Genomic DNA, 27,633 nt, shown 5'->3' with positions numbered 1-27,633 from the left:
GGCCCCTGCTCCCTGCTATGCTGTGACCGTGGCAGGGGCCACTGACAGGGGGCTCACTTAGGGTGAAACAGTGTCCTGGCCTGGGCTGGCATAGTACCCCAACCCCAGGAGAAGTGCCCACCCCTGTCAAGAGACGCCAGTGGGGCTAACGAGGGTGAGTACGTGCTGCTTAAAAATTCCTCCACATCAGGAATTCCATACAGAGATTGTCTACAGTCCCTACGTACACCTGGTAGCCTCAGGGGTCTGTGTGGCCAAACAAATTAAAATAAAAATAGAAATAAAAATAATAATATAATCTAATGTAATATAATTGATGTGATATAATACACTATAATGTAACATAATATAATTAGTGCTGTCTAATTGATTAATCGCATCGAACATAGCAGTTAGTGTTTACATTATACGTGTGTATATATGTTATTACATTTATATATATCATGTCTGTGCACGTGCATGTCTGTGTATATGTACATATACACACATATACGTGTGTGTGTGTGTGTGTGTGTGTGTATGTAATATATATATATATATATATATATATATATATATATATATATATATATATATATATATATATATATATGTGTGTGTATGTATGTATGTATGTATGTGTGTGTATATATATATATATATATATATATATATATATATATATATATATATATATATATATATATATATATATATATTAGGGCTGTCAATGAATATTCTAAATTCGAATATATATTCAAATAGTTTTAAAAAACGGAATTTCGAAGGTGAAAATTAATATTCGAATGTGGAAAAACACGCCCGCGGTAGCAGAGGCGCGGGTGGGCGTGCTGCCTGAGGGGTCAGGGACAGGTCATTTTATTTAACATTAAACAGAAACATTACTAAAGTGTAGGCTACTGTACTGACTGAACAGATATTGCATGAATAAGGTAGGTTAGATACAGCAGTTTCATGCACTGCAGGCTTCCACTGGTTTGATTATTTACCGTTTCATGTCAAGGAAAAGTTCCATGTTTACCACAGCACAGCTCGCTCGGAGCGTTCAATGTCGGTTCTATATACTGTAAAACTTCAATTAATGTTAATAATATTTGTTTCAATCACTGAATGAAGCCTGCTATATTTGGGACAAGTGTCGCGACCTTAAATTGCTTGCACAAATCTCTTGATCAGCACTCAACATTTGTTTATTGTTGTTGTTCATTTAAACCGCTATGCGCAGAGAGCATGAGGGTGAGGGCGAGAGAGAGAAAGAGTGCCTGCGAGTGCGAGCGAGCGAGCGAGAGTGAGGTCTGCGGTCTTGACTTGGCCATTAATTGATTTACTTGTTTTTGTGTAGGTAATACGTTGTCAAATATGTTTAAACTTAAAAAAACTACCTTTACAAGTAGTTATGTCTCTTTGTATTAATTTGTCATGTTAGTGACAAAATGCGCAACCAGATGTTCGAATATGTGTTTTTTTTTAGAGGGAATATTCAAACGTCATTTTTGAGCAATTTTGACAGCCCTATACACACACACACACACACACACACACACAGAGAGAGAGAGACATACGTATAATATATATAAATTTAATAAAATACACACACACATATACATTATGTAAACAAACTGCTATGTTAGATTCTATTGAATAGCAATGAATCGCGATTAATCGATTTTTCAGCACTAAATATAATAGTAACACTTTAGTTTAGGGTCCAATTCTCACTTTTAACTAGTTGTTTATTAGCATCCATACTAGGATATTGACTGTTTATTAGTACTTATAAAGCACATATTAATTCCTTATTCTGCATGACCATATTCTACATCCCTTAATTCTAACCAATACCTAAACTTTATAACTAGCCTACCTTACTAACTATTAATAAGCAGTAATTAGGAGTTTATTGAGGCAAAGGTTGTAGTTAATAGTTAGTTAATAGTGAGAATTGAACCCTAATCTAAAGTGTGACCAATATAATATAATATAATATAATATAATATAATATAATATAATATAATATAATATAATATAATATAATATAATATAATGAATAATTGACGATGGGTCTCTGAAAATAATGCACACCTGAGGGTGTAATGCGGCCTAAACATATTTCAACCATTGTAAATCCTATACAGTCAATACAAAAAGCAAAAGAAAGTAGGTTTGATAGGCTAAGGGAGCTAAAACATCTAGCAGCACTGAAGGGATGGTGTTCTTCCTGCCTGTTTGTGAAACATTCATACAGCCGTTACCGATGTGAAATAGATGCTATTACATTCTGAAAGCTCTGTGCTATTCTACTGTGTTGGTTAGCAAGGATATATCTGATCTTAAGAGAACCACAGGGATCCGAAAGCGATCCGAGAAACTGCACACCAAGACCAGTGGTACAAATGAAACTTTCCCAAAGTGGAACTACTGAGATGTATAATTAAAAGGGAATGGTGAGAGTCGTGTTTTTCTCCATGCTAAATTAAGCAAAAACTAATAATTCTCCCACCAGGAATGAAGAGCAAGACCAACTCCGGGTCCATAAGACGAGAAAGAAAGCCCATTTGGGAAGATCCGCCTCGCACGGACATTGATACACTACAACTAATTCCAATGTAAATCTCAGATGTCGTTCAAAACATCAAGGTTCAGAGCATCATCGTCCGTCTTCCTCCAAAGCTTAAATTAGCAAAGATTTAAGATCATGGCTGATTTTTTTTTTAAAGATATAAAAAATGGATTAAATGAAGCTGAAGTCGGCTTTAATGAGCCCTGTCGGGACATGCTGAGAGCTTTGAGGAGAAGGAAGTGCCGGAACACCTCCCAGAGCTGCGTCCGCTCTTGGCGTCAGCAACCACAGCAATGCCACAGGCCAAAGTCCAGAGAACACACTCTACCTGGAAACATACACACACTCTCTCTGGTGTCATGCGGCCTGGTTGATGCATATAGAGTTATTATAGCTTTCAGGCCACTTGCAGATCCACATCAAAAGCCTGTTAAACAGACAAGTCTTTGCTCTCAATGGAGTGAATGAAACAGACACCTGAAGACTTGGAACAACCAACTGCACCCAGACTGCTTCCAAACCCATCACAATCTGTAATGACTGTCAATTGAACTGCAGACATCTGTATTTGTAATCCAAAACAAGATACAGCAAATGCTGATTGCTCTTTCATAGGGCATGATCAATGTTTTATATCAAGGATACGCAAAGTGTGTACAGGGATCAGTGTACAAAATGACCTGCTTATAGTAATGATACTTGATTTGTAATTAATATTCAAATGTTCAGTAACTAATAACCACTGCTACTACACTACCATAGAAGTTTGGGGTCGGTGAGATTTTTTTAATGTTTTTGAGAGAAGTCTCTTATGTTCACCAAGGTGGCATTTATTTGATTAAAAAATACAGTAAAAACTGTATTTTTACAACTTAAAATAATTATTTTCTATTTTAATATTCCTGCTATGGCAAAGCTGAATTTTCAGCAGCCATTACTCAAGTCTTCAATGCTACATAATCCTTCAGAAATCATTCTAATACGCTGATGCTTTGCGTAATGATTATAAAATAAATTAAAACAATTTTTGTAAATTAATCTGAGTAATTACAATTAAAAAACAACCAATTAAATGTAACTTTTACACTAAAAGAGATGTGGCATTTCACTGGAACGCTCCCATTATAATGAACTAGACAGTCTGCACTGCTATACTGTATTTACAGTTTAGCCAGGGCAGAAGGGGATGACGAAAAAAGGTGAAAGACTGGGCCCACAGAAAAAAAAAGGGGGGGGGGGGGGGGAGAGAGAGAGCGACCAGGCGAGGTGGGACGGGGCCCTCACAGGTAGCCCTGGACCAAAGCCAAGAAGAGGTCTGGCACATTTCTCAGCTACTTTTCCTGTCAACGATTAGCACCTGTCAGAGCCCCCTGTGCCGTCATTTACAAATAGCACAGATTAAAATACCTCGCCCTAATAGCGCACACCAAACATGCTGGCCTCTGTGGCATGACGAGGAAATGCGGGACAGGAGTGCGGGGAAGTGGGAAAACGGGTCAAAAACAGGTAAGGAATGAGATATAGAAAGCTCCAAACAAACCTTTATCTTCAGCAACAAATTGAAATATATACAAATAAATACAAAAATATAAAATAAAAAATTTAATTAAATATAGAGAAAAATAAAATAACAAAAAATACAGAGAGATATGATATATAAAATGCACCAAACGGAGGACAAAAGGGCTGTTTTTTTTATATGTCCAGGGAAAAGAAATTTCATTAAAGACTAATTTAAAACATTTATTAAAAAATATATATATATAAAATAAAACATTTAATTTTATATTATATCTTATTATATTATATTACATGTGAAAGATTAATTTAATTATATTACATTCATAAACACACTAGCTGGAAAACAAACCAAAAGTTTGCAAGGCATTATGGTATACATAATAAAGCAAAGGGCTCAAATAGGGAAGGTACATTTCTGTCAACTGGTCCAAAACTTGCGCACATTGGTCGAGTGCATCCTTATTGTTAACCCCTTTATAATCATCCAGAAAAGGGTTCGGTAGAAACCCAGGACGAAAACAGTGCCGTTCAGACATAAGATTATCTGACGTAGTGCGGCACCAGAGCTAAAAATCAAGTTAGCAGAGATGACACAAGATTACACTTCCTCACCATCCCTCCGTCAAACAGAATGACAGACCCCACTATCAGGCCTCCAGCTATCATTACGACAAGCCTGAGAGGAAGACAGCGAAGGGGTGGAGAGAACGAGAGGAAGAAAAAAGAAAAGATCTAAATTGCCACACTACACCGACACACACGGGAAGCATATGCTAAAACTGGCTTAATGAATAAGGTGTGGGAGAGTGTGTGTATGTGACAGAAGTAATGCTAGTTCCCGACACTGAAAAATGACCTGTCTGTCCAGCCCAGGCTTGTGTCTGCCTAGCAACTTGCCACTCAAGAAAACACAGCCTATGACAGTCTGCATCGCCCCTTCATTACAATCACCAGCCCATCTATACTTTAACTACGCCACGTGTGCATACGCATGTGTCTAGACATAGGATGGGCGTCCTGTTGGCAGATACTGTTGATGGTGCACGTAAACGTAACTAACTATGGACATGTATTCACAACGAAACGTTTACTCTCAGAAACACTGGGTGACATTAGTCCAAAAGTGTCTCCCATGAGTGATACATATTTATGCCTGAAAAGTTGTATTAGTCTCAGAAGAAAAGGGAAATATCACACAACATGGGTGATCAAACTAGTAAGATAAAATAAAATAATTCATATTAATAAAATAGAAGGCAGGACAACTCATATTACTTCCTGAAGTCCAGACAGTGCTTATTTCATTACGAGCTCAATACTGCCACAGAGAGAGAGAGAGAGAGAGAGAGAGAGAGAGAGAGAGAGAGAGAGAGAGAGAGAGAGAGAGAGAGACTGCCCTGATCTGCTGGTTCTGTACATAAACACCTGATTGTTATCAGTGAGACTGTCATGTTCCATCACTCCATTACAGAAAGTGCCTCTAGGACACAAACACTACACACATCATTCATTCATTCATTCATTCACTCCCACCACACCCTGTCTCCAACAAAACCACACCAGACACTTAATAAACACACTCTGAAATACTGTACACTCTGACAGAACAACTCAAAACTCATACACACCACATACACAGTATTAATAAAAAAAATAAACTTCCCAGCTGACATAACATGTCAAGAAGTTTCAGCAGTAGTGTGACGTAGTATACTACTGTTTGAAACAATTTCAAATATGCTGTTCTTTTGAAATTTCTATTCATCAAAACATCCTGGAAAAAATGTATCACAGTTTACACATAAGTATTAAGCAGCACCACTGTTTTCATCATTGATAATAATAAGAAATGTTTCTTGAGCACCAAATCAGCATGAGGCAAGACACTGAAGACTGGAGTAATGGCTACAGAAAATTACATTTTAAATTAAATTAACATTAAATTTGTATTAAAATAAAAACAATTATTTTAAACTGTAATCATATTTAAAAATATTACAGTTTTATTTGTAATTTTAATCAAACAAATGCAGCAGAAGAGACTTATCTTAGAAACATTTAAAAATCTTACTAACTCCAAACCTTTGAACACTAGAGAATATTTTATTCAATTAAATGACTGCTAAAAAAAAATAAAAAAAAATAATTTAGTACAGTACCTAGACAGATAATGTTAGATAAAAAAGATGATTAAACTATATATATATATATATATATATATATTAGGAAAATGTAAGATTTATGAATTTCAAATGTTGTTTATGTAGTCTCGGCACAACTGGAATAAGTATACTTAAATTTTAAACTGATTGCATGAAATGAAATTAAGTACCAAAATCTTCAAGAACTGTGTTTCTAAAATTAACTAACTAAACTTGGCTCAGAACTATTTGAAATCAACAAGAAATAACATTGACTCTATACTTTATACATGTTCCTGCTCTTATCCAGAATGATCCATCAATGTACATTAGAGAAAATAATATTTCCTGTGTACACACACATTTTACAATAAAATCCACCCTTTTTTTTTTTTTGGTCAAGAATACACTCAAAATGCATTTTAAAAATGACAAAAGGACAGCACAGACACAAGCACCTGTATATTTAGCCACCTCCACATTCAGCCTTAAAATGTCCCCACCTAGTGGCGGGAGGACTAACATTATGGCAAACACAGACATTCACACAAAGACCTCTACAACAATGAAAACACCTTTGACATTATTCATAACAAGCATATCCATGATGATCAGCTCTATAATGTATAATACATATCAGAGCCTCCCACTTCTCACACACACACACACACACGCATATGCACATGCACATGTACATAGCCAGATGTATATATATGCGCTGGACTGAGGTATATGTACGGTAAAAAGATAAGTGTGACCCTTGCAGCTGCTCTCCAGGGCATAAATAAACATGCCGGTGCTGGGCACCCCTCTAATCACAGGCCCCGAATCAAATTTATTCCACCATTAATATTTTAGCACACAGCCATGTGAGAGAGCATGAATGATTAATTTAGACATCACCTCTGTCACAATGTGTTACCCATCTGGCCCCTGATCCACCTTTGAGAATACTAAACAAAGACTTTTTTGAGTTTTGGCATTAATGTCTAGCTGTGGGGGACTGACATTTTGGGAATGTATATTCATCTCCCCTTCCATTGCAAAATATATACATGAATAAGTAGAATAATATCACCAACTAGAAATGATACCACTTCTGACGAACCTTATCAATAACATCATCGGTGGATGTTATTCCAAAGAAAAAAAACATCTGTCTGTAAAGATTTATTGAAATGTAATAATTTGCTCCGCCTTTAAAACCTTATTGCCTGATCAAGCTCGCTTAAAGTCACCAATCAAATCAAAATTGACAATTCTTTTTTTTTTTTAGTATTGCAGTATTTATTATAACAGTCATTATAAAAAAAAAAAAAAATATGTATGTGCCCTCATAATCTTTAATTAAAATAACTTTCCTTCCCTTGTAGATTCAAGGAGAATAGCATTAAGAACAGGAAATGATACTCCTTCTGTTGATCGTGATCATGGCTTTTAATTAACAGATGAGGATCTGTTGCCTCAGATTTTGACATTTATGCTACCAAGCACTGTCCAAAAGTTACCATCACACGGTTGCAGCTCCTGGCTGTACGCCGTGTCCTTGGAAAACTCTCTCGGTGTGAGACACACACAGACAACACACACACACACACACACACACACACACACACACACACACACACACACACACACACACACACATCTCAACAGGCACTGATTTGGGTCCTGCTTGTCTAGTAAGCAGAGATCACAGATAACATAGAAACACAATCATGCCACCCCTGCCATCTCAAGGGCCTGAGGGTTTGGGCAACACCGGGTATGTGTGTGTGTGTGTGGTACCTGTCGAGACAGAAGCCGTCATGAGAGGCGGAGGAAAGTGTCACTGTAGTGACGTGTTGGCATGTGCCCTCGGGTGCTTTTAAGTTGGTTGTCATTTTGTTATTCCTTTCAGTCTCTTGGCCCATTATCGAAATAAATAACAAAAAAAAATTAGTCATGTCATTCAGAGCCGAGAAAGATGGAGGAAATCATTGACACTTGTCACAAACACACCTCACGTCTGCGCCTCCTCGACAGCCCTCTCTGGAGACCGCTAGCTTAGCTTTAGCCTCCCTGGGGTATAACAGTGAGGCCTAGCATCTCCCAGAGGCGGTTATATCATGAGGTTAAGCTCAAACGCCCTTGAATTTCAACCCGGAAAATGATGCAACGGTCTGGCAGGAAGTAAATAATTTTCATAAAAGTCTACTACGAGCGTCTTCGGAGACATCAACTGTAGACTCTCACACTACTATGTGGGTAACATGAAAATGAAAAAGGCGGAATTGCATGAAAAGAAAATCTACACCGACAATAGAGCACGGCGGGGTCAGGGAGCTAGCGAGAGCCATCCTAGTGGAAATGTGTGGGACCGGGAACAGAGGAAGGCCTAGCGCTCTGCTCTGCCCAAACGGGAACTCGATCGATATGTCATCCGCTACTGCGTTACTGGATGATCTTCTGCCAGGGGTTACCCTCACTCTCTGACAAAGCAGAGGAGGTGGATCCAGAGGAAAGGCCAACAAGGAGGATAAGAGGAGGGGAAAAACTAAAAACTCTATCCGTCTCTCTCTTTTCTTGTCTGCGTGCAGCATCGAGGCTGCGTTAATGGATTTTGACATAGAGCCGGCAGGCCGAAGTGAAAAGAGAGAGCCGAGTGTTCAGTCGATATCTGAGTAGTGCGGATGGGCTAAACCCCTGGCACTCGCACAGGCTGACCAGTGATCATTAGAAAGTCAATGAGTCCTCCAGTGCTTCAAGCCAACTTTCAGAGGGACAGAGCGAGGCGTTAGCCTTGCACGGCCCGCCGCATGGATGCACGGTAAACATACAAACGCTCACAACCTGCTGTGTAAGGGCCTGGACGTGCTCACGAACATTAAACACTAAACTCCTAAAACTTAGGTGGTGACTGTAAAATCAAATCAACCTGAATACTTTTTTTTTTTTGCTGGACTCAATGGTGCATGTTATTCTAAAGAAAAAATATGCTAGTTTGTAATGTTTAATCAAAATCATCAAAACATAATCATTTGCTACACCTCTGAAACAACTTTCCTTTCATCTGATGTCACCCAAGTACACAAGTTTTAACCAAACTGGGTCTGCGTTTTGAGTAGGGGAGCCATCTATACACAAATCAATAGATGAGATTAGGAATGCACTGATATTAAAATTTCGGGGTGAAAAATATTTTAATGCTAGACCGATAACCTATATTGGCCTATATTCAAATCCTATACTATTTTGTCTAAATAAATGTAAAATTAAACACAACATAAAAAAACATGTACTATAAAATAAACAACAATGAAAAATATAACAAAAAACTCAAATCGAATGTTTTAAATGCTAAAAGTGAATTTAGGCTCCATTATATGTAATATCTTGATAAATGGCCAATAACAATAAATGCCGATATTTAAAAATTGTTTTGTCTAAATAAATTAAAAAGCAAAAAACTTCAAATGCTACAAGTAAATTTAGGCATCACTTTATACTTATAAAATGATATACAGTATGAAAAATGTAAATTATTTTGATATATGCTAAAGATCATTTATTAAATGATTTGATTGAAATATTCAATATGAACCATTAGTGATACATTTTTAAAAATCTAATATTGTCTACAACCAATATGGTGATGAAATCAACGCCTGCCTTACATTTTTCTGTTTCACCAGAAATGTCATGTTATGGAAGTAAAATGGGCCGTTTCACAGAAGAACATGGTGGCATAGAGAACAGGTCTTAATTGAACACGTCTTTTACATTATTGAGTATCTCCAGTCCTGCCCTGTGCAGCAGACACAGAGATCCCTGGAGAGATCTGCAGAGCTGCTCTAAGGTCAGATCAGACGTAGCCTTTCACCTGCACCCATGTATATTTAACAGGCTCACTTCCAGCCTCTAACTCTCCTTAACTAAACTTATAACGGCAGGCGCTCAACTGCAGAAAACAGCGCTCTGTTTTAATTAGCTTAAAAAAAAAAAAAAACACCTCACAACTTCAAGCACAACAAAGACACTCATCAATCAGAGGGAGCTGCTGCGTTGGGGTTGATTTGCAGAGCGTGTGAGTAGATAGACAGGTGTTTGCATCGTGCTGGATGTGATGTGACTGGAAGATTCTACTCGGTTTTCAACCCTCAGGGCCACCTTAGGTCTCTACCTAGCCTTTCAGCTAATGGGCTGCATAATGGCAAGTTTGACAGAGAAGGAGAGAGAGAGTGTGAGAGAGAGAGACAGAGAAAGCTGCATTCACAGGTCTTAGTGAGTGACGTTTATTACCCGACTACTGTTGAGCTCTACGACTAAAACCTTCTCCATCCTGGCCTTCTATCGTGATCTATTCAACACAGACTCCCGACTCAAGACTTTGGGGGGAATGGGCACCATGTTAGGAAGAGGCTCTATTTGATGAGATTAAAGTATTATGTCCACAGGTCAGTCTTGCGCACTCTCAAATCTGTCGTGATGTTTACTGAACGTTTCCCTCATCTGTGAGCCTGGCTTGGCCTTATGTGGTTCGTTTAAACAGAGCTCACTCTGGAGTGATAAAGTAAATATGCCAAGACTATCACGCCTGATCACAAAGACCCAAAGGGCAAATAAGAGGCTTCTGCTGGTAGAGTAACCATATGCAAAGATCACTGGAGCTGAAAGATGAACCTTTGGCAATTGGGATCATCTGTGGGCGGTTGGATCAACATAATATGGTAGCAACAGGGCAGGAAGGATGTTAGTTTTTACCTGTTATTTTGCAGATGTAGAAACATTCCCTTGTACAGTCTTCTGTCATTTTACCTCCATAATGTGACATATTTCCAAGAAAAACAACATTCAACCAGCATGTAAAACGAGACTTGATTTTATCCATTGGGAATTGATTGGATGTGAAAAGTGAGAAATCCATGAACTGAATGAGAGTTTGCAGCTGGTTGTGAAGAACTAATGCACTGTGAATGACATAATAAAATAAAAATAACAATACAATATGAAACAATATAAACATATAGCTAATAGTTATAGGCATGAACATTAATACATTTATTGCTAAATATTCAACAGATGATAATACATATGTCTATATATAATGCATAGATGCCCTTTTGAATTCAATGGTTTTAAGTATCAGGATATAATGAAAAAAATCATAAATGGTGAAAATAGTAAATACTAGCAGTAAGATCTTAGGAGTTCAGCAGAGTCACCCTATCGACTTGTATAACCGGCAGGTAGTTAGGAAAGCCTGATCCATTTTAATGGTTACTTCACATCCTCTCAATTCTGAGTTTCAGTTTCTACCCTCAGGATCTCGATTGAGATTTCCCTCGGTTAAAAGTAACAGGTATAAACATTCATTTATTCCTACTTCCATCTCTCTGTTAAATTCGGGTATGGGGGGAGTAGGTGGAAGGTAGTAGTTGTTTGGGTTTTGTGTATGTACTTTGTGTGTGTACTTATTTTCGTGTTCAATTATTTAATTGAACTTTTACAGAATTTTTAATGTATTGTAAATTGTCCCTTTGTATGCTGTCTTGCTGTAAAACCAATTGCCCTTCGGGGACATATACAAATAAAACATAAACATAAAACATAAATCATCTGGTTTTTGGCAGGTCTTAAAATGAGGTAAATACAAACTCAGATGAACAATAACACATGACATATTACACTGTTTATTTAACAAAAATAAAGCCAAAATGGAGAAGCCATGTTTGACAAACTAAGTACACCTAGGTGTTCAACGTGTCAATCAAGGTGTACAATCAAGGTGTTGCAATGGCCCAGTCAGAGTCCAGACCTCAACCAGATTGAAATTCTATGGCAGGACCTTAAGAGAGCTATGCATAAACAAATGCCCACAAACCTCAAAGAAATGAACCAAAGTTGTAAAGAAGAGTGGGCCAAAATTCCTCCAGAACAATAAGAGACTGATAAGGTCATACAGAAAATGACTTCAAGTTATTGCTGCTAAAGGTGTTTCTACAAGTTGCTGAATCATAAGGTGTACTTAGTTTGTCACACTTCTCCATTCTGGCTGTTTTTTGTTGAAGGTGCTCTAAGCGATGCCACGCATTTTTTAGGCCTAAACATTTTTTGTCACATACAGCAAACACTTCCTCACTATCCGCTAGCTGCCTGTCCCCTGAACACACTATCAAAAAAACACAGTCTCTGTAGTCAGCCCAGGCTCCACAAACGGCAAGAAAAACAAACTGGGCCAACCTGCACCACGAAACATAACAAACAGCGTTCCAGCCAATAACCGACAAGAATGATTTGGGGGTGGAGGTTAGTGCACGTGCACATGAAGGGGTGTGAGGGGAGTGGAGGAGTGAGAAGCATGAAGAGGGAAGTTAGCTAGAGGAGAGATGTCCTTGACAAAGACAATGACTACCATTAGAATTATATTCTCTTGAATTTTGATATGGCCGACACACGACCAAAGAGACGACGTTCCGATGAACAAATAGCAAAGAAGAGGGAAAAAGGAGAAGGAACGCGCGAAGTCCTGAATTTACATCGGAAAAGCACGGAAGGGAGGGGGAGGGGACAGAATGAGGAAGAGGGAGGGTCGAGCTAGCCTCCGTTTTGTTTGACAATACTTCGAACGTCAACAAGAAGTGACGTCCCCCAACATCGCTTAGAGCACCTTTAAATAAATAATGACAATGTAATATATCATGTTTTAGGTGTTTTACCAACATTCAAATGTTTGGGATTGGTAAGTTATTGAAAAAAACTAAAATTATTACTTGTATTAAGCAAGGACGTTTTAAATTGATCAAAAGTTACAGTAAAGAGATTTTAACTGTATTTTTGAACAAATAAATGCAGCCTTGGTGAGCCTATGAAAACATTTGTAAAAAATCGTACTTATCCAGTCTTTTAAACACACTAATTTTGAGAGACTGACTCGATTACGTCATTCACGATGCTTCATGGGTTTGGGTTGTTTCGGGTGAGCTCTTTCAACCTAATGTAATTTTCTGGCTAGTGAGTCTTTCTCTTCAGGATTCATTCTTCACCTAGACTTTGGCCATTAAATGCAATGTTTTAAAATAATAATTTGAACAGAACTGAAGCATATACAACAATACGCCAATTTAGATTTCATGTTAACAATCCAGTTGAAAAGAATCATTATGTGTTTGCATGTGTTTTCATGTATGTGTGTGCAAATGAATGTATTAGCATGTATGTCTGTGCATGTGTTCTCTCGTGTGCGGGCAGTGTTTGTAATCGAGGCTGATTCAGGTTGGGGAGGGTGGAGCATCCAGCTCTGCTGCTAACAAGGGGATTCAGACTTATTGAGGCCCCACTGATGCCGCGCCATCGCTTTGAAGGGATTATTAACACATTTTGATTACTGTGGTCCAGTTGTCACAGAAAATATAACCTCCATCAGACTATGAAACAGACAGCCTTTCTGCCCTCTTTTTTCATCTCTTACCTACTCTCAGCCCAGCCTGGCCCACTCAAAGCAATTCACTAATTACCACAGCAGCCATCTTAAAACCACACTAATGCTGTATTAGCTTGATGGAGAAGCTAGTTAGCCCCTCTCGTGAAAAAGCCACAGTTATTTTCACACACAGGATCAAATCAATGATATTGTTCACGGACCGCTGCACAAAGAGATGGAAATAATGACTTCACTATTTTCCATTTTTAATAATCTAGAAACTAATCAGGAGTAATGCAGAGACGTTTTTACACATCACATATGTATATAATGACTGCATTATAACTCAACAAGCTTCAAAAGATTCCATCAGAATCAAATCACTTTATAAGATTGCACAAGCATCAGTGAGATTACCCCCTATAAGATGACTCTACCAGCTTCATAATGGCTCCATAAGATGACTCCCTAAAGCAGGGGACACACTTAACGACTAGCTGAAACATTCTAAGACTGAACTGAACACACTTACAGACTTTTCAACGAGTGGAGCAGATTTTAAACACCGACTGAACGCAACTGTCTCTGACTCGGCGCGTTTGAGCATGATCAGTCGTAAGTATCAAATTACATTCATAATCGGCCTTACAGTCATTAAGTGTGTCCCCGGCTTAAGATGACTCCCTAAGATGACTCCACGTGCATAAAATTACTTCACAAAACGACTCAATATAAGATAGCTCACCAAGTTGACTCATTAAAATGACACTCTAATAGATATCCACAAGCTTCAAATGACTCCATAACAAATACAAGATGGCTCATCGAGTTTACTCATCAAAATGACTCCCTAAGATGCCTCCACAAGCTTTAAATTACTCCATATAAGACAACTCACCAAGTTGACTTGAGCTTCATTACTCCATAAGATGACTCCATATTAGTCGACTCAACAAAATGATTCCCTAAGATGACTCCACAAGCTTCACAGGATAAGTTAAAAAATATTCCATATTTTTAAATCCATATATGATTATTTACCTTAATGGCTCACCTAAATGACTCCACAAGCTTCAAATGGCTCAATAAGATGGCTGTATATAAGATGACACCCTTAGATGACTCCCTATAGGATTCCACAAACTCCAGGTTCACAAAGTAACTACAAGGGCTTCAAATTACTCCATAAGAATGTTCTGTGACTTTATATGACATGAAGAAAGGCTACGAGTGCTTAGTAAATTGAGCAATGAGACTCTCTCCATGTAAAGAGAACAGCATGAACTGAACCATTACAAGGCTGATAGGATACATGAGTAATCAACAAAGCAATGTATGATACTTTTCATTTGGATCACTAACAGTTAATGTTAAGACTGAAAGTCTATGGATATTTCCAGATAAAAGACAAATCAGCTGTTTGATACCTTTCACATAATGGAGAAGCAGCAGATTATTTTATTATTCATAACATCCTTTAAAAAATACGCTTTACTATGCAGTTGCAGTTTTTCAAAAGTAAAACAGATGGTATGCTTATGTACCAATGCACCATCTTTTCATGTGACATCCTTTAAAAAACTCTTCCTAATCAAACAATGTTAAAAGAACGCAACACCCTAGACAGTCTCAGTCATAAGAATAATGATAATCAGAGCAACATAAAACAAAATCTAAGTAAAAGTGACTTATCTGAATGCACTGTATTGTGTCTAATATAAGTGAAAAAGAATTGCAAGTGTGACTGTTCACTAAATATCTGTTTGTGAAACATATCCCTGTAAACATAAGAGGATGTGAGAGAAACAGAGTGTGTGAAGTGTGCAGATGATCTGTGGCTGGCTAAGTAGCACAAATCAAAGGGCAGGATGGGCCGGAGTTAAGTAGGACAGGGCAGGAGCGCTGGGAGGGAGGGAGGGAGGAAGTTAAAGGAGGGTGAGCGAGATAGAGACAGACTGGGAGAGTGGGAGAGAGGAAGAGAGATGGACATAAACGTGGTGATCAGGTGTGAGTTCTGAAGAGGTAGCTTCTGTTCACTGTACTCCTCCAGGACAGGCAGGGCCCAGACGGACAGAGCAGTGTTTGGCCCAAATATATCCAGGTGGCCCAGGATGCTAAAGCCACTTCAGATAGATCACATTATCTCTACGTCTCTCTTTCCATCCTCTCATTTTAAGACAGGATTTAGCCAAACATATTGCACTAAAAAGCATTTAGTCTAGTGTGCATTTGAAGAAGTAATAAGAATCTTGGGAATATTTTGAAATGATTTTATGATACAACACATACACGCACTACTTTAATTTATCTGTCATTTTGCAGTCTCAAGACTCTTTCCTGACTATTTTTATCTGAGTCGATCATGAAAAGAAGCTGACAATCTCTGGCAGGCTGAGGACTTGGATTGCGTTTTTTCATGTGTAATCGAAATGAGTATGCAGCAGCAGATGGCACTGGGTGTTTCGTGTGAGATTTTTCAGAAATCACCTCACCATGGTCAATGTGGTTATGCATGGCAACTCAGCCTTATGGGTTTTTGTTGATGAAAAGAAGTTAGCTGAACACTGGGAAAAAATCTATACCATGAAAACAACCTTAAAATGCCTCACAGAATCTCACAACCTAAATAAAAATATAAAAAGAAATGTTTCGAGATCAGTATAAAAAAATAAAGAAACATTTATATATGCATGAAAATAAACTTCTTTATTCAAAAAATATTAATTAATTGGAAATTAAAAAGAAATTAACTCTAGAAATGCATATCTATATCTATATATAATATTTTCATTATAATTGAAATCTTTTCATACACAGTATATATATAACAGTAATAATTATATAATAATATACAATTATAATAAAATACAAAACAATATAATATATTTTCAATCTTTCATTAAGAGTTCATTAAGGAAAGACACTTCAGGCAAATCATTGTTTTGTTTTTTTCATGCACTGGGCAATTTTTTGTTTTTGGGCTCTTTGGCTTTTCATAATGTGTTGTTTCAGACTAGTGGAAAGAAAAAAAATCCAAAATACACATTTAAGTGTTTATTTTATTACACTTTATCTTTTTGTGTCTGAGTTTTTTTCTGAAAAAAATTAAAGAATTGTGAACCTGCTTTGTCTGAAAAATAGTTTTGTAAACGAGTGCATATTTAATTAGATAATGCCTCATTTACATATTTAAACATTCCATTTCAGAAAACTTGTAATACAAAAAAGGTTTGCAATTCTTAATGTAATCAATCAACTGGGTTAAGTATGGTGATATCTAATATCTTTTTCTTTTTTTTTTCTATTCACCTGGGCAGTCTTGCATTAAAAGTGTGTACAAAATCAGCGCATCTCTAGTAGTAGATATTGCACTTGTGCATTATAGATTTATTTTAAAGACTGGAATGGATCTAACTACTAAATAAACCATCAGACCAAAAAAAAATTAAAATTAAAAATTAGGTAAATAACTATGAAGACTCCTGACACGTATAGCAAAGGGTGAAGGAATAATAACAAAGTAAGAAAATTCATCCATCTCTAATTTAAAGATGTAAAGAGTTTCATAAAGATGAAGCAAAAAATATTAGGATGTCATTTTTCAGCTGCTATGAAATACTTTCCTTCAATAATAGACCATACCTACATTTATTAGATCAACTTAAATTCAACATGTATTCATAAGCATTTCAATTAGAATTCAAAGCTTAACAAAGAACTTGAACGAACTATATTAAATGATACTTAAAAATTACTAAAAGATTCCTACACACAAAAAAAAAATATTTCCCTTGATCCTATTTTCAATATGATTATGACTTAGAGTCAAGGCATCAAACCACTTAAGCATTTGCTCACAGGCAAAGACTCAAAGTAAATTAACCTTGACTATGTTGTATCATCCTATTTAAAAGAATTCAGTATCAAATATGGACACAGTGACAAAAAAAAGAGGGTGGAGATATTTACAAACGAATGTGAAACTTTCCAAAGAGTATCAACATCTTGTTAAATTCAAATTGACATCATAGGTGATGTGACAAATCCAGTCGTGTCTTTTTAAGGGGTGAATAATAATAGCTGAAATATCATGCTGCTGATGTTCAGTATCGCCCCTACACACAGATCTGAAAATACTGATGCTCTCAGCAGGGATTCAGCACTGCACACAAACACACTCGTTCTTGCTTGCTCTCTGTCTCAAACACACACACACACACACACACACACACACACACACACACACACACACACACACAAAAACACAAAAACACTGTGCTAAATAAATAAAACTCAAATGAGCTCCTAGAGTTGTGAGCAAAGCTTTTCTTTTCAGGAACTTTCAGCACCAGGAGAAACATCCAAAGACTCGAGCAGAGAGAGCTGAGTGGTGGAGGCCTCTTGTCCCCCAGTGTGGAGACGGTTCTTTCAGCTCGTCCTTTTTACGGTGGCTCAAGGGCGCAGCCTATCTGCCAAACTGTAGACTGCAGCCTACACTCTCCTGCCTTTTATCATATTTATCAAATTCCAGATTCATTTATGTGACAGGCAAACTGCACAAGTCACAGCAACATCAACAAAAAAAGTTTTTAGGTGCAATATTGACCTACATATTTTAAAAAGAAACATAATTGTTATAATACGTACAAAATGAAATAATCAGATGGTGTGTGCAGTAATTAAATACACTGAGCACCCTAGGTGGCAGCGATATTGCCCCTTAAAAAGAGTCTGCTTCAATAAAAGTCTTGCAAACTATTATTAAATATGTCAGGACGATGGCAGCAGGATTTCCTCCACAACGCAAAATGGGGTATGCGGCAGCCCCCCCGTTGTATTTGCCCGGCTCCCTCCCCAGACAAAAGTGAAACTGTCCCACTGACTGACAGATGGAGCCCCCAGCTGACAGATCGGGCGATGCGTTTCATGTTCAGTGGGCGTCCTGAGCCCGCGGCCGCACCGGCCCAGGGCGCGGCCCGCCGAGGAGGAAGCCACTTTGAGGGACGGTGTGACACAAGCAGCCGCAGAGGGACAGACGGACAGCGCTAATGATGGCCTTTTTTATACGCACTGCAAACTGTGAGGTGGTCAGCGTTGAGATGCGCTAAGCGCACATTGAGCACATTGAACCATATTTAATCTGAAAACAAATAAGATTATCTGTGCTGGGTTAACTATCCAAAACAAAGCAGGTCCAGCAGCTGTTCAAACTTATGATAATGAAGCCAGTATTGTTATTAACAGCTATTAAGTTGTTAATAAAAAGTATAGACTGACTGTTTTAAGACTGGCAGAAAAATACACTGTTGCTCAATATGAAAAAGGTGTTTGATCAAAAAGGTTTTTTTTTTCTTTCCACTGCTGAAAAATAAAATAATTCTGACAATAATTATAATAAAATAATACTTTAAAATTAAAATAAAAACATATTTCAACTTTAAGTCAGACTGTTGCTATAAATATTTGATTGCCACAACAGAATGCAGGACTTTTTCTATTGTTTCCACTGCTCAAAAATAAAAGAAACAATAAATTATATTTCAAATTATATTTACATATGAATTATACTTAATCAATTATATTAATATAATAATTACGCTTTTAATAAATACAAATATAAATTATATAAAAATCTAATAAATGAAATAATATTATTATAGTGAAATCAAAATAATTTAGAAATATAATAAACCTAAATTTTGACTTTCAAATCTTAACGCACTTTTTAAAAAATCCATATTGCTCAGTAAAAGCCAACCAGTTTTTTTTTTTTTTAAGTCTCTAATGTGAGTTTTTGACTTCTAAACAAAACTGCATCTAAACAAAACTTTTACATTTTTACCATAATGACTAAAATCCAAATGCTTAGCATAGTTAGAATAATTTATCAGGGTTAGAAGAAATATCCACAAAATTAAAACATGTTTTTAATAAAAAAGCAGTACTCTGAGTAGGTCTGTGAGTAGGACTGTTTCTGGTCCGATGCACTGAGAGACATAAATAAAGCGAGAACAAACAAAACTGGAAGCACAAGTGAAGCCTAAAACGCTGCCCTTATGTACCCACTCTGCCTGTGTTTTCAGAGCTCAGTCTGACTAGTTTCCTCTCTTAATCTCAGCCACCCAACTCTCTGCGACTCCTTAGTGAATTACGCTCGCTTTTCAACTGCCATCAATCTGCTGTCATCAGCGTGTCACTCCCATCACACAATTACCGTTTATGATCCTCATTCCACAGTGACAAGGTACTGCCACTCTCTCTTCCCCCCTCTCCACTTTTCCTTTTACTTCATTTCACTTTTTCTCTCTGCTTTTTGATATTGCGGCGCCTCAGATGTGCCAGCTCTTTAAAGCGGCCGATGAGGAAGCGCCCATGGGGGTCCTGGGTATTCGCTTTTGTCTTCCATTTCCTTCCAAAACAGTTTTATTTAACGCCATCCAGCTCGAGTGCCCTCTTTCACTCTCTCTCCGTCAACCAAAGGTCAATGAAAGACTGTTTGTGTGTGTCTGATATAAATAGACACATATGATCTGAAATTAAAATGTTTTTTTCTCTCTCTCTCTCTCTCGCTTTCTTCCTTTCTGACAAGTTACTTCAAATACATTTTGCGGCATTAATGATACAAAAAAAATAATAATTATGAAACAATAAAAAGAGACATTAATAAAATAAGACGGGTCACATTTTACATCACAGTGCTCAGTCCACTTCAGTAGTGAATAGTAAATACAGCAATGTACTTAATCTGAGAATAATAATAATAATAATAATAATAATGATGATGAGATAAAATAGTTATGACCTGTAATTGCCCCTTTACATTTTTTTTTTTTCCTTTTTACACATTTATACGTGTTTCACTCTTTCATGTGTTTCAATCCAACAAATTAAACTTAAGTTTGAACTCAATCCTGAGGATACTGTGGATTTTGATGCATTTAGCTGGTGGCAAGTGTTGCTGGAGAGTCTTTTTCATAATATGCAAGTGGAAAGCTTGCCTCTCGTTCTGTCACTCAATAGTTTATCTAGATAAACGGATCTGCTCCCCATCACCCAATGGAAAAAACCTCTCAAAACACGTTAGGTGACTCAACAGTCAATGATCGCAACTTAACATGAGCAAATATCATAACACCGATTGGAATATATCAACAAGTCGACACCTGCACTCTCTATCGGCAATCCCGGAGACAGATAGATGCGAACACAAACACACTGGCTATAGTCAAGTTTGTTGGTTCAGCTCTTGCATTAAGAGCCTGGCTTTGCCATTGTGAAAGTTCGGCCCTTTGTCTAGACGTGCTGAAATCAGTGAGTGCACCTCGGCCACCGCAATTCAAGCGTAAACACTTTTGTGTGTCTCCATATAATACTGTTGCTCACAGACCCCAAAATCCTTGGAACAGCTGAGTCTTTCGGTGTCAAAGATAATGGCGATTTATTGCAATGTGAGGCTTTTTTTTTCAGCCCCCCCCAAACAACCCCTCCCTCCTCCCTCGCTCAAACCGATTAAAATTAAGCCGTAAACATGTGAGGACAGAATTAGCACATTTAGCGAGCCTCCTCTCCCACATCCCATTTTCGCTCCGGAGCGGCTGATCCCTGCAGCCGAACGCGGGTGCAATTTTAATGACGGGGACCGTTTTTGAAGTCCAGATGAAAAAAGCGCCGCTTGCCGTTTGTGGCGGCGCTAGATACGGCGAGGCCGGGTCCGGCGTGATTGGGGGGGAGCGACACAAACTTGGACTCTGGGCTCTTCGATAGTATCGGTGTCATTTTCCTCTCCACGATAAGACGCCTCGCTGACAAGGCCCGATTAGGAGAGAAAAAAAAATCATTATTACATCGCCTTTCATCCGCCGGGGGGTTTCGCGATAAACAGCTCACCCGTAGGTAGATTTACAGAGTCGAAAACCTTATATTGCACTCACACACCCCATCACTTATATACATATTTCTTTGAATCAATGTTTAACAAGAGGTTTACATTGTGTATTCATATTTAATAAGCTCTAACATAAGTTCACACTTCTAAAGTACAGGCCTAAGTTGTAGCCCAAAAACCATACATTTTCGATGAGAAAATGCCCTCATTACAACACAAAAACCCACCATTGTCTTTAGAAAACCCACTCTAGCTAAGTTCTCCTTTCTGCATATCTGCAAACTCTGCTATTGAAATATTTAACTCTTGTGGCTCTGCTCCATGAATCAAACAATTATCAAATAACGGCATATTCTTTTTGAAACACAATACGGCATTCAGATTTCAGCAAACTACAAAAACCCAAGTTATTTGGTATGCTATACCTCGAGGAAATCCACTTCACCAAATTGTCCTCATTAAAGAGAGAACAGTAGCAATGTGCTGAAACTTTAAACACGACTATACAATGATGGAAATCAAGTGGAACAGCCACGCTGAGATAAATAATGAAAGGCAATGAAACAATTACTTATAGAGGAAATATTACTTGTACAGCAAATGAAATATAGTTTGATTAAAATCTTATTTGGAATTTACCCAGCATAAAACTGCTCTAAATTAATTTCATTATTATTATTATTATATAACTTTGTATAATATAACTAAATATTCTAAATATATTATTTTATATTAAAAGATTATTCAAAAGATTATTTAACAATAACAGTAACTTTTCAGTACATTACTGAACGCAGTCAATTTCATTTAGACTTTTTTCATTCATTTACCTAAATTTACCCAGCATAAAACAGCTCTAAATGAATTTATTATTGTTATTATTATTATACACATTTATAATACTACATATTCTAAATATATTTTTTTAGATTATTCAACATATTTAACAATAACATAATATTTTCAGTACAATATTAAACACATACAATTTTTCCAGTCATTTGCTATCATTATTATTAAAACATAATTTTGTGTTATATAACTAAATATTATATTATTTTAGAGAATATTTAAAATATTATTTAAAATTAAAACAATTTTTCAGTAAATAACCAAATCCATTCAATTCCATGTTGACATTTTACATTAATTTAGACATTTTAAATGCATTGGTGGAATAGTTATTATTGTTATAGTTATTACTATTATAATTGATACTTAATAACAACTAATTAAAAATGTCTAAATGAAGTGTTTGAGAAGAAAAGGTCATGGCAACACAAAGAAAAAAAGGAAATTCCATTCAAAGTTATCAGTTTCATAAAATGGCAGAAAACAACCAGAAAGTCTGGAGGAGAGGGATGAAGGAAAGAAAATGAAAGAATGACGATAACATGGAGGAGAAAGAAAAAGAGCTAGAGAGAGTGAAACGGAGAGACGGAGACAATCACGCGTGTGTTACTGGGACACTCTAACACCCATGGACTGACACAGCATGTCTTAAAGCCGTGCTCACACTCAAAAGGAGCAGCGTTGCTTCATGTTTACAAAACATATTTATTTATTTCTTCATTCGATCATTTATTTCATTATTTATTTCTATCGGCGGCACGCTCGGCTTCTCCGCAAAGCCTTCGATGACAATGACGACTCTCCCACCTCGTATGCTCTTTTAATACCACTGCAGAAAAAAAAAAAATTATCAAACCGCTCTCAAACAAATTGATGTACTCTTTAATACAGTCGTCACATCATCACAGGGTCTTTGCGTCGTCTGTCTTGGTGACAACTGCAGGGTTGCTTAGCTTAGCCGCCATGGCTACTGCTTTGTTGGTCGCTTCAATGATTTATCACAAAAAAAAAAGAAAAAGAGAGGAAAAAAAGGAAGGAGAGAGAGAAAGAAAAGAAGGGCCTCTCGATTGAGTCATTGGCACCTTTGATTGACAAGGCCTAATCAGCTTATCTGGGTGCTAATAAAGATGATGGCCTGCAGAGACACTCTCTACCTGGCTCTGCGTGAACTTTGGGCCCTGGTGAGGGCCCCAGGGGCCAGGCCCCGACCCACTCTGCTTATCTAAACACTGCTGAAATCAATCCCTAATGAGCTGGTTTCATTTTGCCCCATCGATCCGCCGCCGCAGCGGCTGCTGCGTATTCAAGGGCCACCGCTCTGCTCCTTACGGACACTGTTTCTCTCGGCTTGTTTGTTTATATCGGACACTCTAACTAAAATTCATTATGATTAATTAATAGATTTTGAGGTCATTCCATAAACTGCCTGTGATTAAATTGTTTTCTTAGGGGGGGGAAAATGTGACTAAATATTCTGAAATCCTTTAAACAATCCCAAATGTGAGTGCAAACAACAAAATTACACCCCTAGGTATTTTATTTTCCACCATACAAAAACTCTTTTGCCCACTTCCTTGGCTTTTATAAACAGCCGGGCACTTCTTTGATTAGGGTTTATTTAATGCTCATGGGCTCTGGGACATCTCTGATTTAAATGCCTTTAAATTGGCTGCTTTGCTCCCTCCTACTGTACTCCAGGCTCTCTTCAGGCCGGCGTGCCTCTGGTTCAGGCAGCTTTAAAGTGGGTGCCCTCTCCTAATGAAGACCCATACTTTATTTATGAGACAAACAGTTTGGTAAAAAGCTCTGCATGTCCAGAGAGCACTCTCAATATCTCTCAGAGGGCCTGGAGTGCTCCTGACACGCTGCTGCTGCTGGACTGAACGCATCACACACTAAATCACCCTTAAAAATCACACAAACACAGTCTCCTTACTGACAAGGTCCAAAAAATCTGATTCCAATTACATACAAAAATACACGATGTGGAGGATATGCAGTATTTTACTAAAATCCCAGTAGATTTTTGCAAAAAAAAAAAAAAAAAAAAAAAAATCTAAGAATTCAGTCTACGACAAATTTGACAAATCATCATTGATGAAAAATAAATAATTTGGTTAATACGAAATGCAGGTTTGAAATATATTCTTCTAGTGAAATTTTTAAATATGAATTACAAATGAACAGAAATTACAAATCAAAGATAAAACAATTTAATCTAAGCAATATTTCGTATTATTGGCACAAAGCAGATGGATTAAACTAGTAGTGATAAAATTATTAAAGTAAATTTGACCGTAACTGTAGAGTAAATAATATAGTAATTTGCAATATATATACCATTTGCAAACATACTGATATAATTTTTACTATGCTATTTTATATATACACACGTATGTTCAAATGTATTGTGTGTGTATTAAATATAAATATCTATATCTATCTATATATATATATATATATATATATATATATATATATATATCTCTATCTATCTATCTATCTATCTATATATATATAGTGTAGAAAGTATACACAAAGTATACACAGACAATACATTATAGTAAAAGCACAAAAACATTTTTAACTAAAACAAATCTAAACTAACAATCTAAAATATTTTATAAAATATTTAATTATATTACTATTTTATAAAATAGAAAACCTATAAAAAATACCATTTTATTATTAGCAATTATATAATAATTTATTTTCTATAATATTTAGAATTTTTATTTTGTTTTGTTACAGAATAGCAGATACCCGTAGGCGCTCGATAGCCAGCGCTGTGGCAGGTGTGGTTTGCCGCTCGAGTGAATTTTAACACACGGTTTATAAACTGGCTGATCTGCCTCAGTGTGACACAGGGAGCGAGGGTCACCGCCGCAACCCAAACAAAGCGCATCTATCCCTGTAGCTCCTCAACAGCCACCGAAGCAGGTCTGTGTTTACCGCGACTCCGTGCATTTCCCGCACAGTTGCTGTGCCCAAATCCCAAAAGTATAAGGTTTGTCCTTCTTGGGCCACTTCAGTTTAGGACTACCTGCCGCTACGCTTTTAAGATGCAGGTGTGTGTGTACGCGAGTGTTGGGGTGGTCGGTGGGGTACGGGGGTCAGGGATTAGGATCACAGGAGTGAGAGCACAGGCCGAGTTGCGCTTTAACGCGGTTAGAGAAAGGCTGAGTAAACAGACATTGTTCTGCGCTTGCGGCTCCCACACTGAGCGGTGGGGCATTGTAACGGATCTCAGAGGCAGAAGCCGTCCTTGATGGGGGAAAAACTCCTCTCACAGGGAGTCTGATCCCACCGTTGGAGTGTATGGGCTTCTGCTTTGGTTCCTACTAGAAAGCAGGCAATTGAATTGGGCAGACACTAGTAAAAAAAGTTGTCTGAATAGCAGAAAAACAAAAGGCCTTCAAATCGATGAAATGAAAATATATATAAAAAATTATGCAGGAAAAGAAAATACCAAGCACGGGCTTGAGAGGATCCAAAATAAATGAAACTAAATTTTTCAGCAGAGGATGCAGATTGCATTTATGAATTTGTGAGTTGTTCTTGCGAGACATCAAAAGCCAGTGGTCTGCGCAACCCTTTCTTGATTTGAATTATTAACTGTGTCGACGTGGCGCACGAACCACCCTACCATTATAGTGTAAATTAACAAACTTTTCAAAACTAAGGCAGAAGCCAAAGAAAGCCAGTAGCTTCTTGAAGAACGAGCTTTGATATGTCTCTGAGGAATACACTCTGCTTCAACAACACGTTGACAGTCAGGCTAAAAAAAAAAAAAAAAAAAGATGCCTGCTGATTTAATCTATTTCAGATCTAAATTAGTTCATTTTCTTGTATTTAAAGATGAAAACTATTCTTCAGACAGGTGTGAATCGGGTGACGTTGAGGGTGCTTTATTTAGAAATCAGTTTATTAAAAGATCTGTCTTTATTTAGCTCTAAGAATTGCAGGACGGTGGAGGCAGGTTGTTGTTTATTCTAGTCGACACGCCATCATTTGGTACCCATATTAAAAACTCTCTCTCACACACACACACACACACACACAGGTAGGTGAATGGAAATAAGGCAGTGTGTTTTGTGTGAGTCTAACAGCACTGCGGCTGCTGCTCTACACCTTTCTCTCCCTTGCTTCTCTTTGATGTGCTCCTGAAAATGTCACCAGTCGTCAAGGCGTTTTTTTTTGTTTTTTTTTAGCTCTCTCTCTTTTTAGCACGCATACGAGCGAGACAATTTACTGTCGCTCACCCCCCTACCCAGAATGCCTACCGGTTTCTACTGCTATCTGGTAGCCAGCTTCCAGCCTCCGAGATGACCTTTCCAGCCTCTCTGTGTTGTCCAACAGATGTGCTCTCTGAAAACAAACCACAGACAGAAAGAAAACAATGGGAGTGATTGAGAAGAATAGGACATTATTTACAGAGACATTTTTCAACATAATAATAGGCACACTAAGACAAAAGGGAATAGACTAATATACTAGAATAAATTTAACCTATACATTGATTCAAGAACGTCTAATTACGAGTTGCGTTTTTCATAACAAATTGGACTGATCTTCGTGCAAATTCTAAAGCAAAAAAGGACGGAGCTCCAATCTAACACCTTTCCTTTCTTTTTAATTGAGACTTCCTTTTCGCAGTGGATTTGTTCTGAAGGTGTTGCCAGATCTCATTAGCTCATATTTAGAACCAGGGCAAAGATTAGCATGGGAGGGATGGCTAATTGAGCTGCAATATATTTTCAAATGCTGCTTCAGATTACACAGTATCTGTTAGTCTGATAAGTTCAGGATGCCACCATGAACCTCTTTATACTAAGTTTTTTTATTTGTTATGCATGCTGACGACACTTGATGGTTTCTCTAAAGTGCAGTTTGGATGTTTTAGGGGTCACTCTAAATAATGCAAACCAATGAGGCATGTAAACTTTTTTTAAAGGTTGGTATGCCTTGTGTTGAGTTGCAGATGTAAAGTCAGAAGTCAATAAACGTAAGATGAAAATAGACACCATGGCCAAGAGATAGACGCAATAAATATTGCACAACATAAACAGCATTTATACGTCCTTCGAATGTAGTGGTCTCAGATTTGTTATCTCTTGATAACATAAAATAGCATAGTATTAAAATACAGTAAAATAGTAATAGTGTGAAATACGATTACAGTTTAAAATAAACATTTTCTATTTTATATATAGTAAATATTAAATAAATAATATATTTTTAGGTTTAATTTATTCCTGTGACAGCAAAGCTG

At 37.2% G+C, this 27,633-nt stretch overlaps 1 protein-coding gene across 6 annotated transcripts in view; it reads right to left on the bottom strand.

Annotated features, from left to right (window-relative positions):
- vti1a (vesicle transport through interaction with t-SNAREs 1A) overlaps positions 1–27,633 on the bottom strand; it is a 139,482-nt gene that overhangs the window by 74,220 nt on the left and 37,629 nt on the right. For all 6 annotated transcript variants that reach the window (XR_014609067.1, XR_014609068.1, XM_084135897.1 and 3 more), the window contains one exon: positions 26,645–26,729. Coding sequence is in view for 4 of the 6 variants with exons in the window: in XM_084135897.1 (XP_083992023.1) it covers positions 26,645–26,729 (85 nt within the window). In the remaining 2 variants the exon portion in view is untranslated. The remainder of the gene's footprint in view (positions 1–26,644; positions 26,730–27,633) is intronic.

The sequence above is a fragment of the Abramis brama genome (assembly GCF_963993115.1).
Source record: "Abramis brama genome assembly, chromosome: 14".
NCBI lineage: Eukaryota > Metazoa > Chordata > Actinopteri > Cypriniformes > Leuciscidae > Abramis > Abramis brama.
Note: the sequence above shows the minus strand (reverse complement) of the source record. Positions and strands in the feature narration are given on the sequence as shown.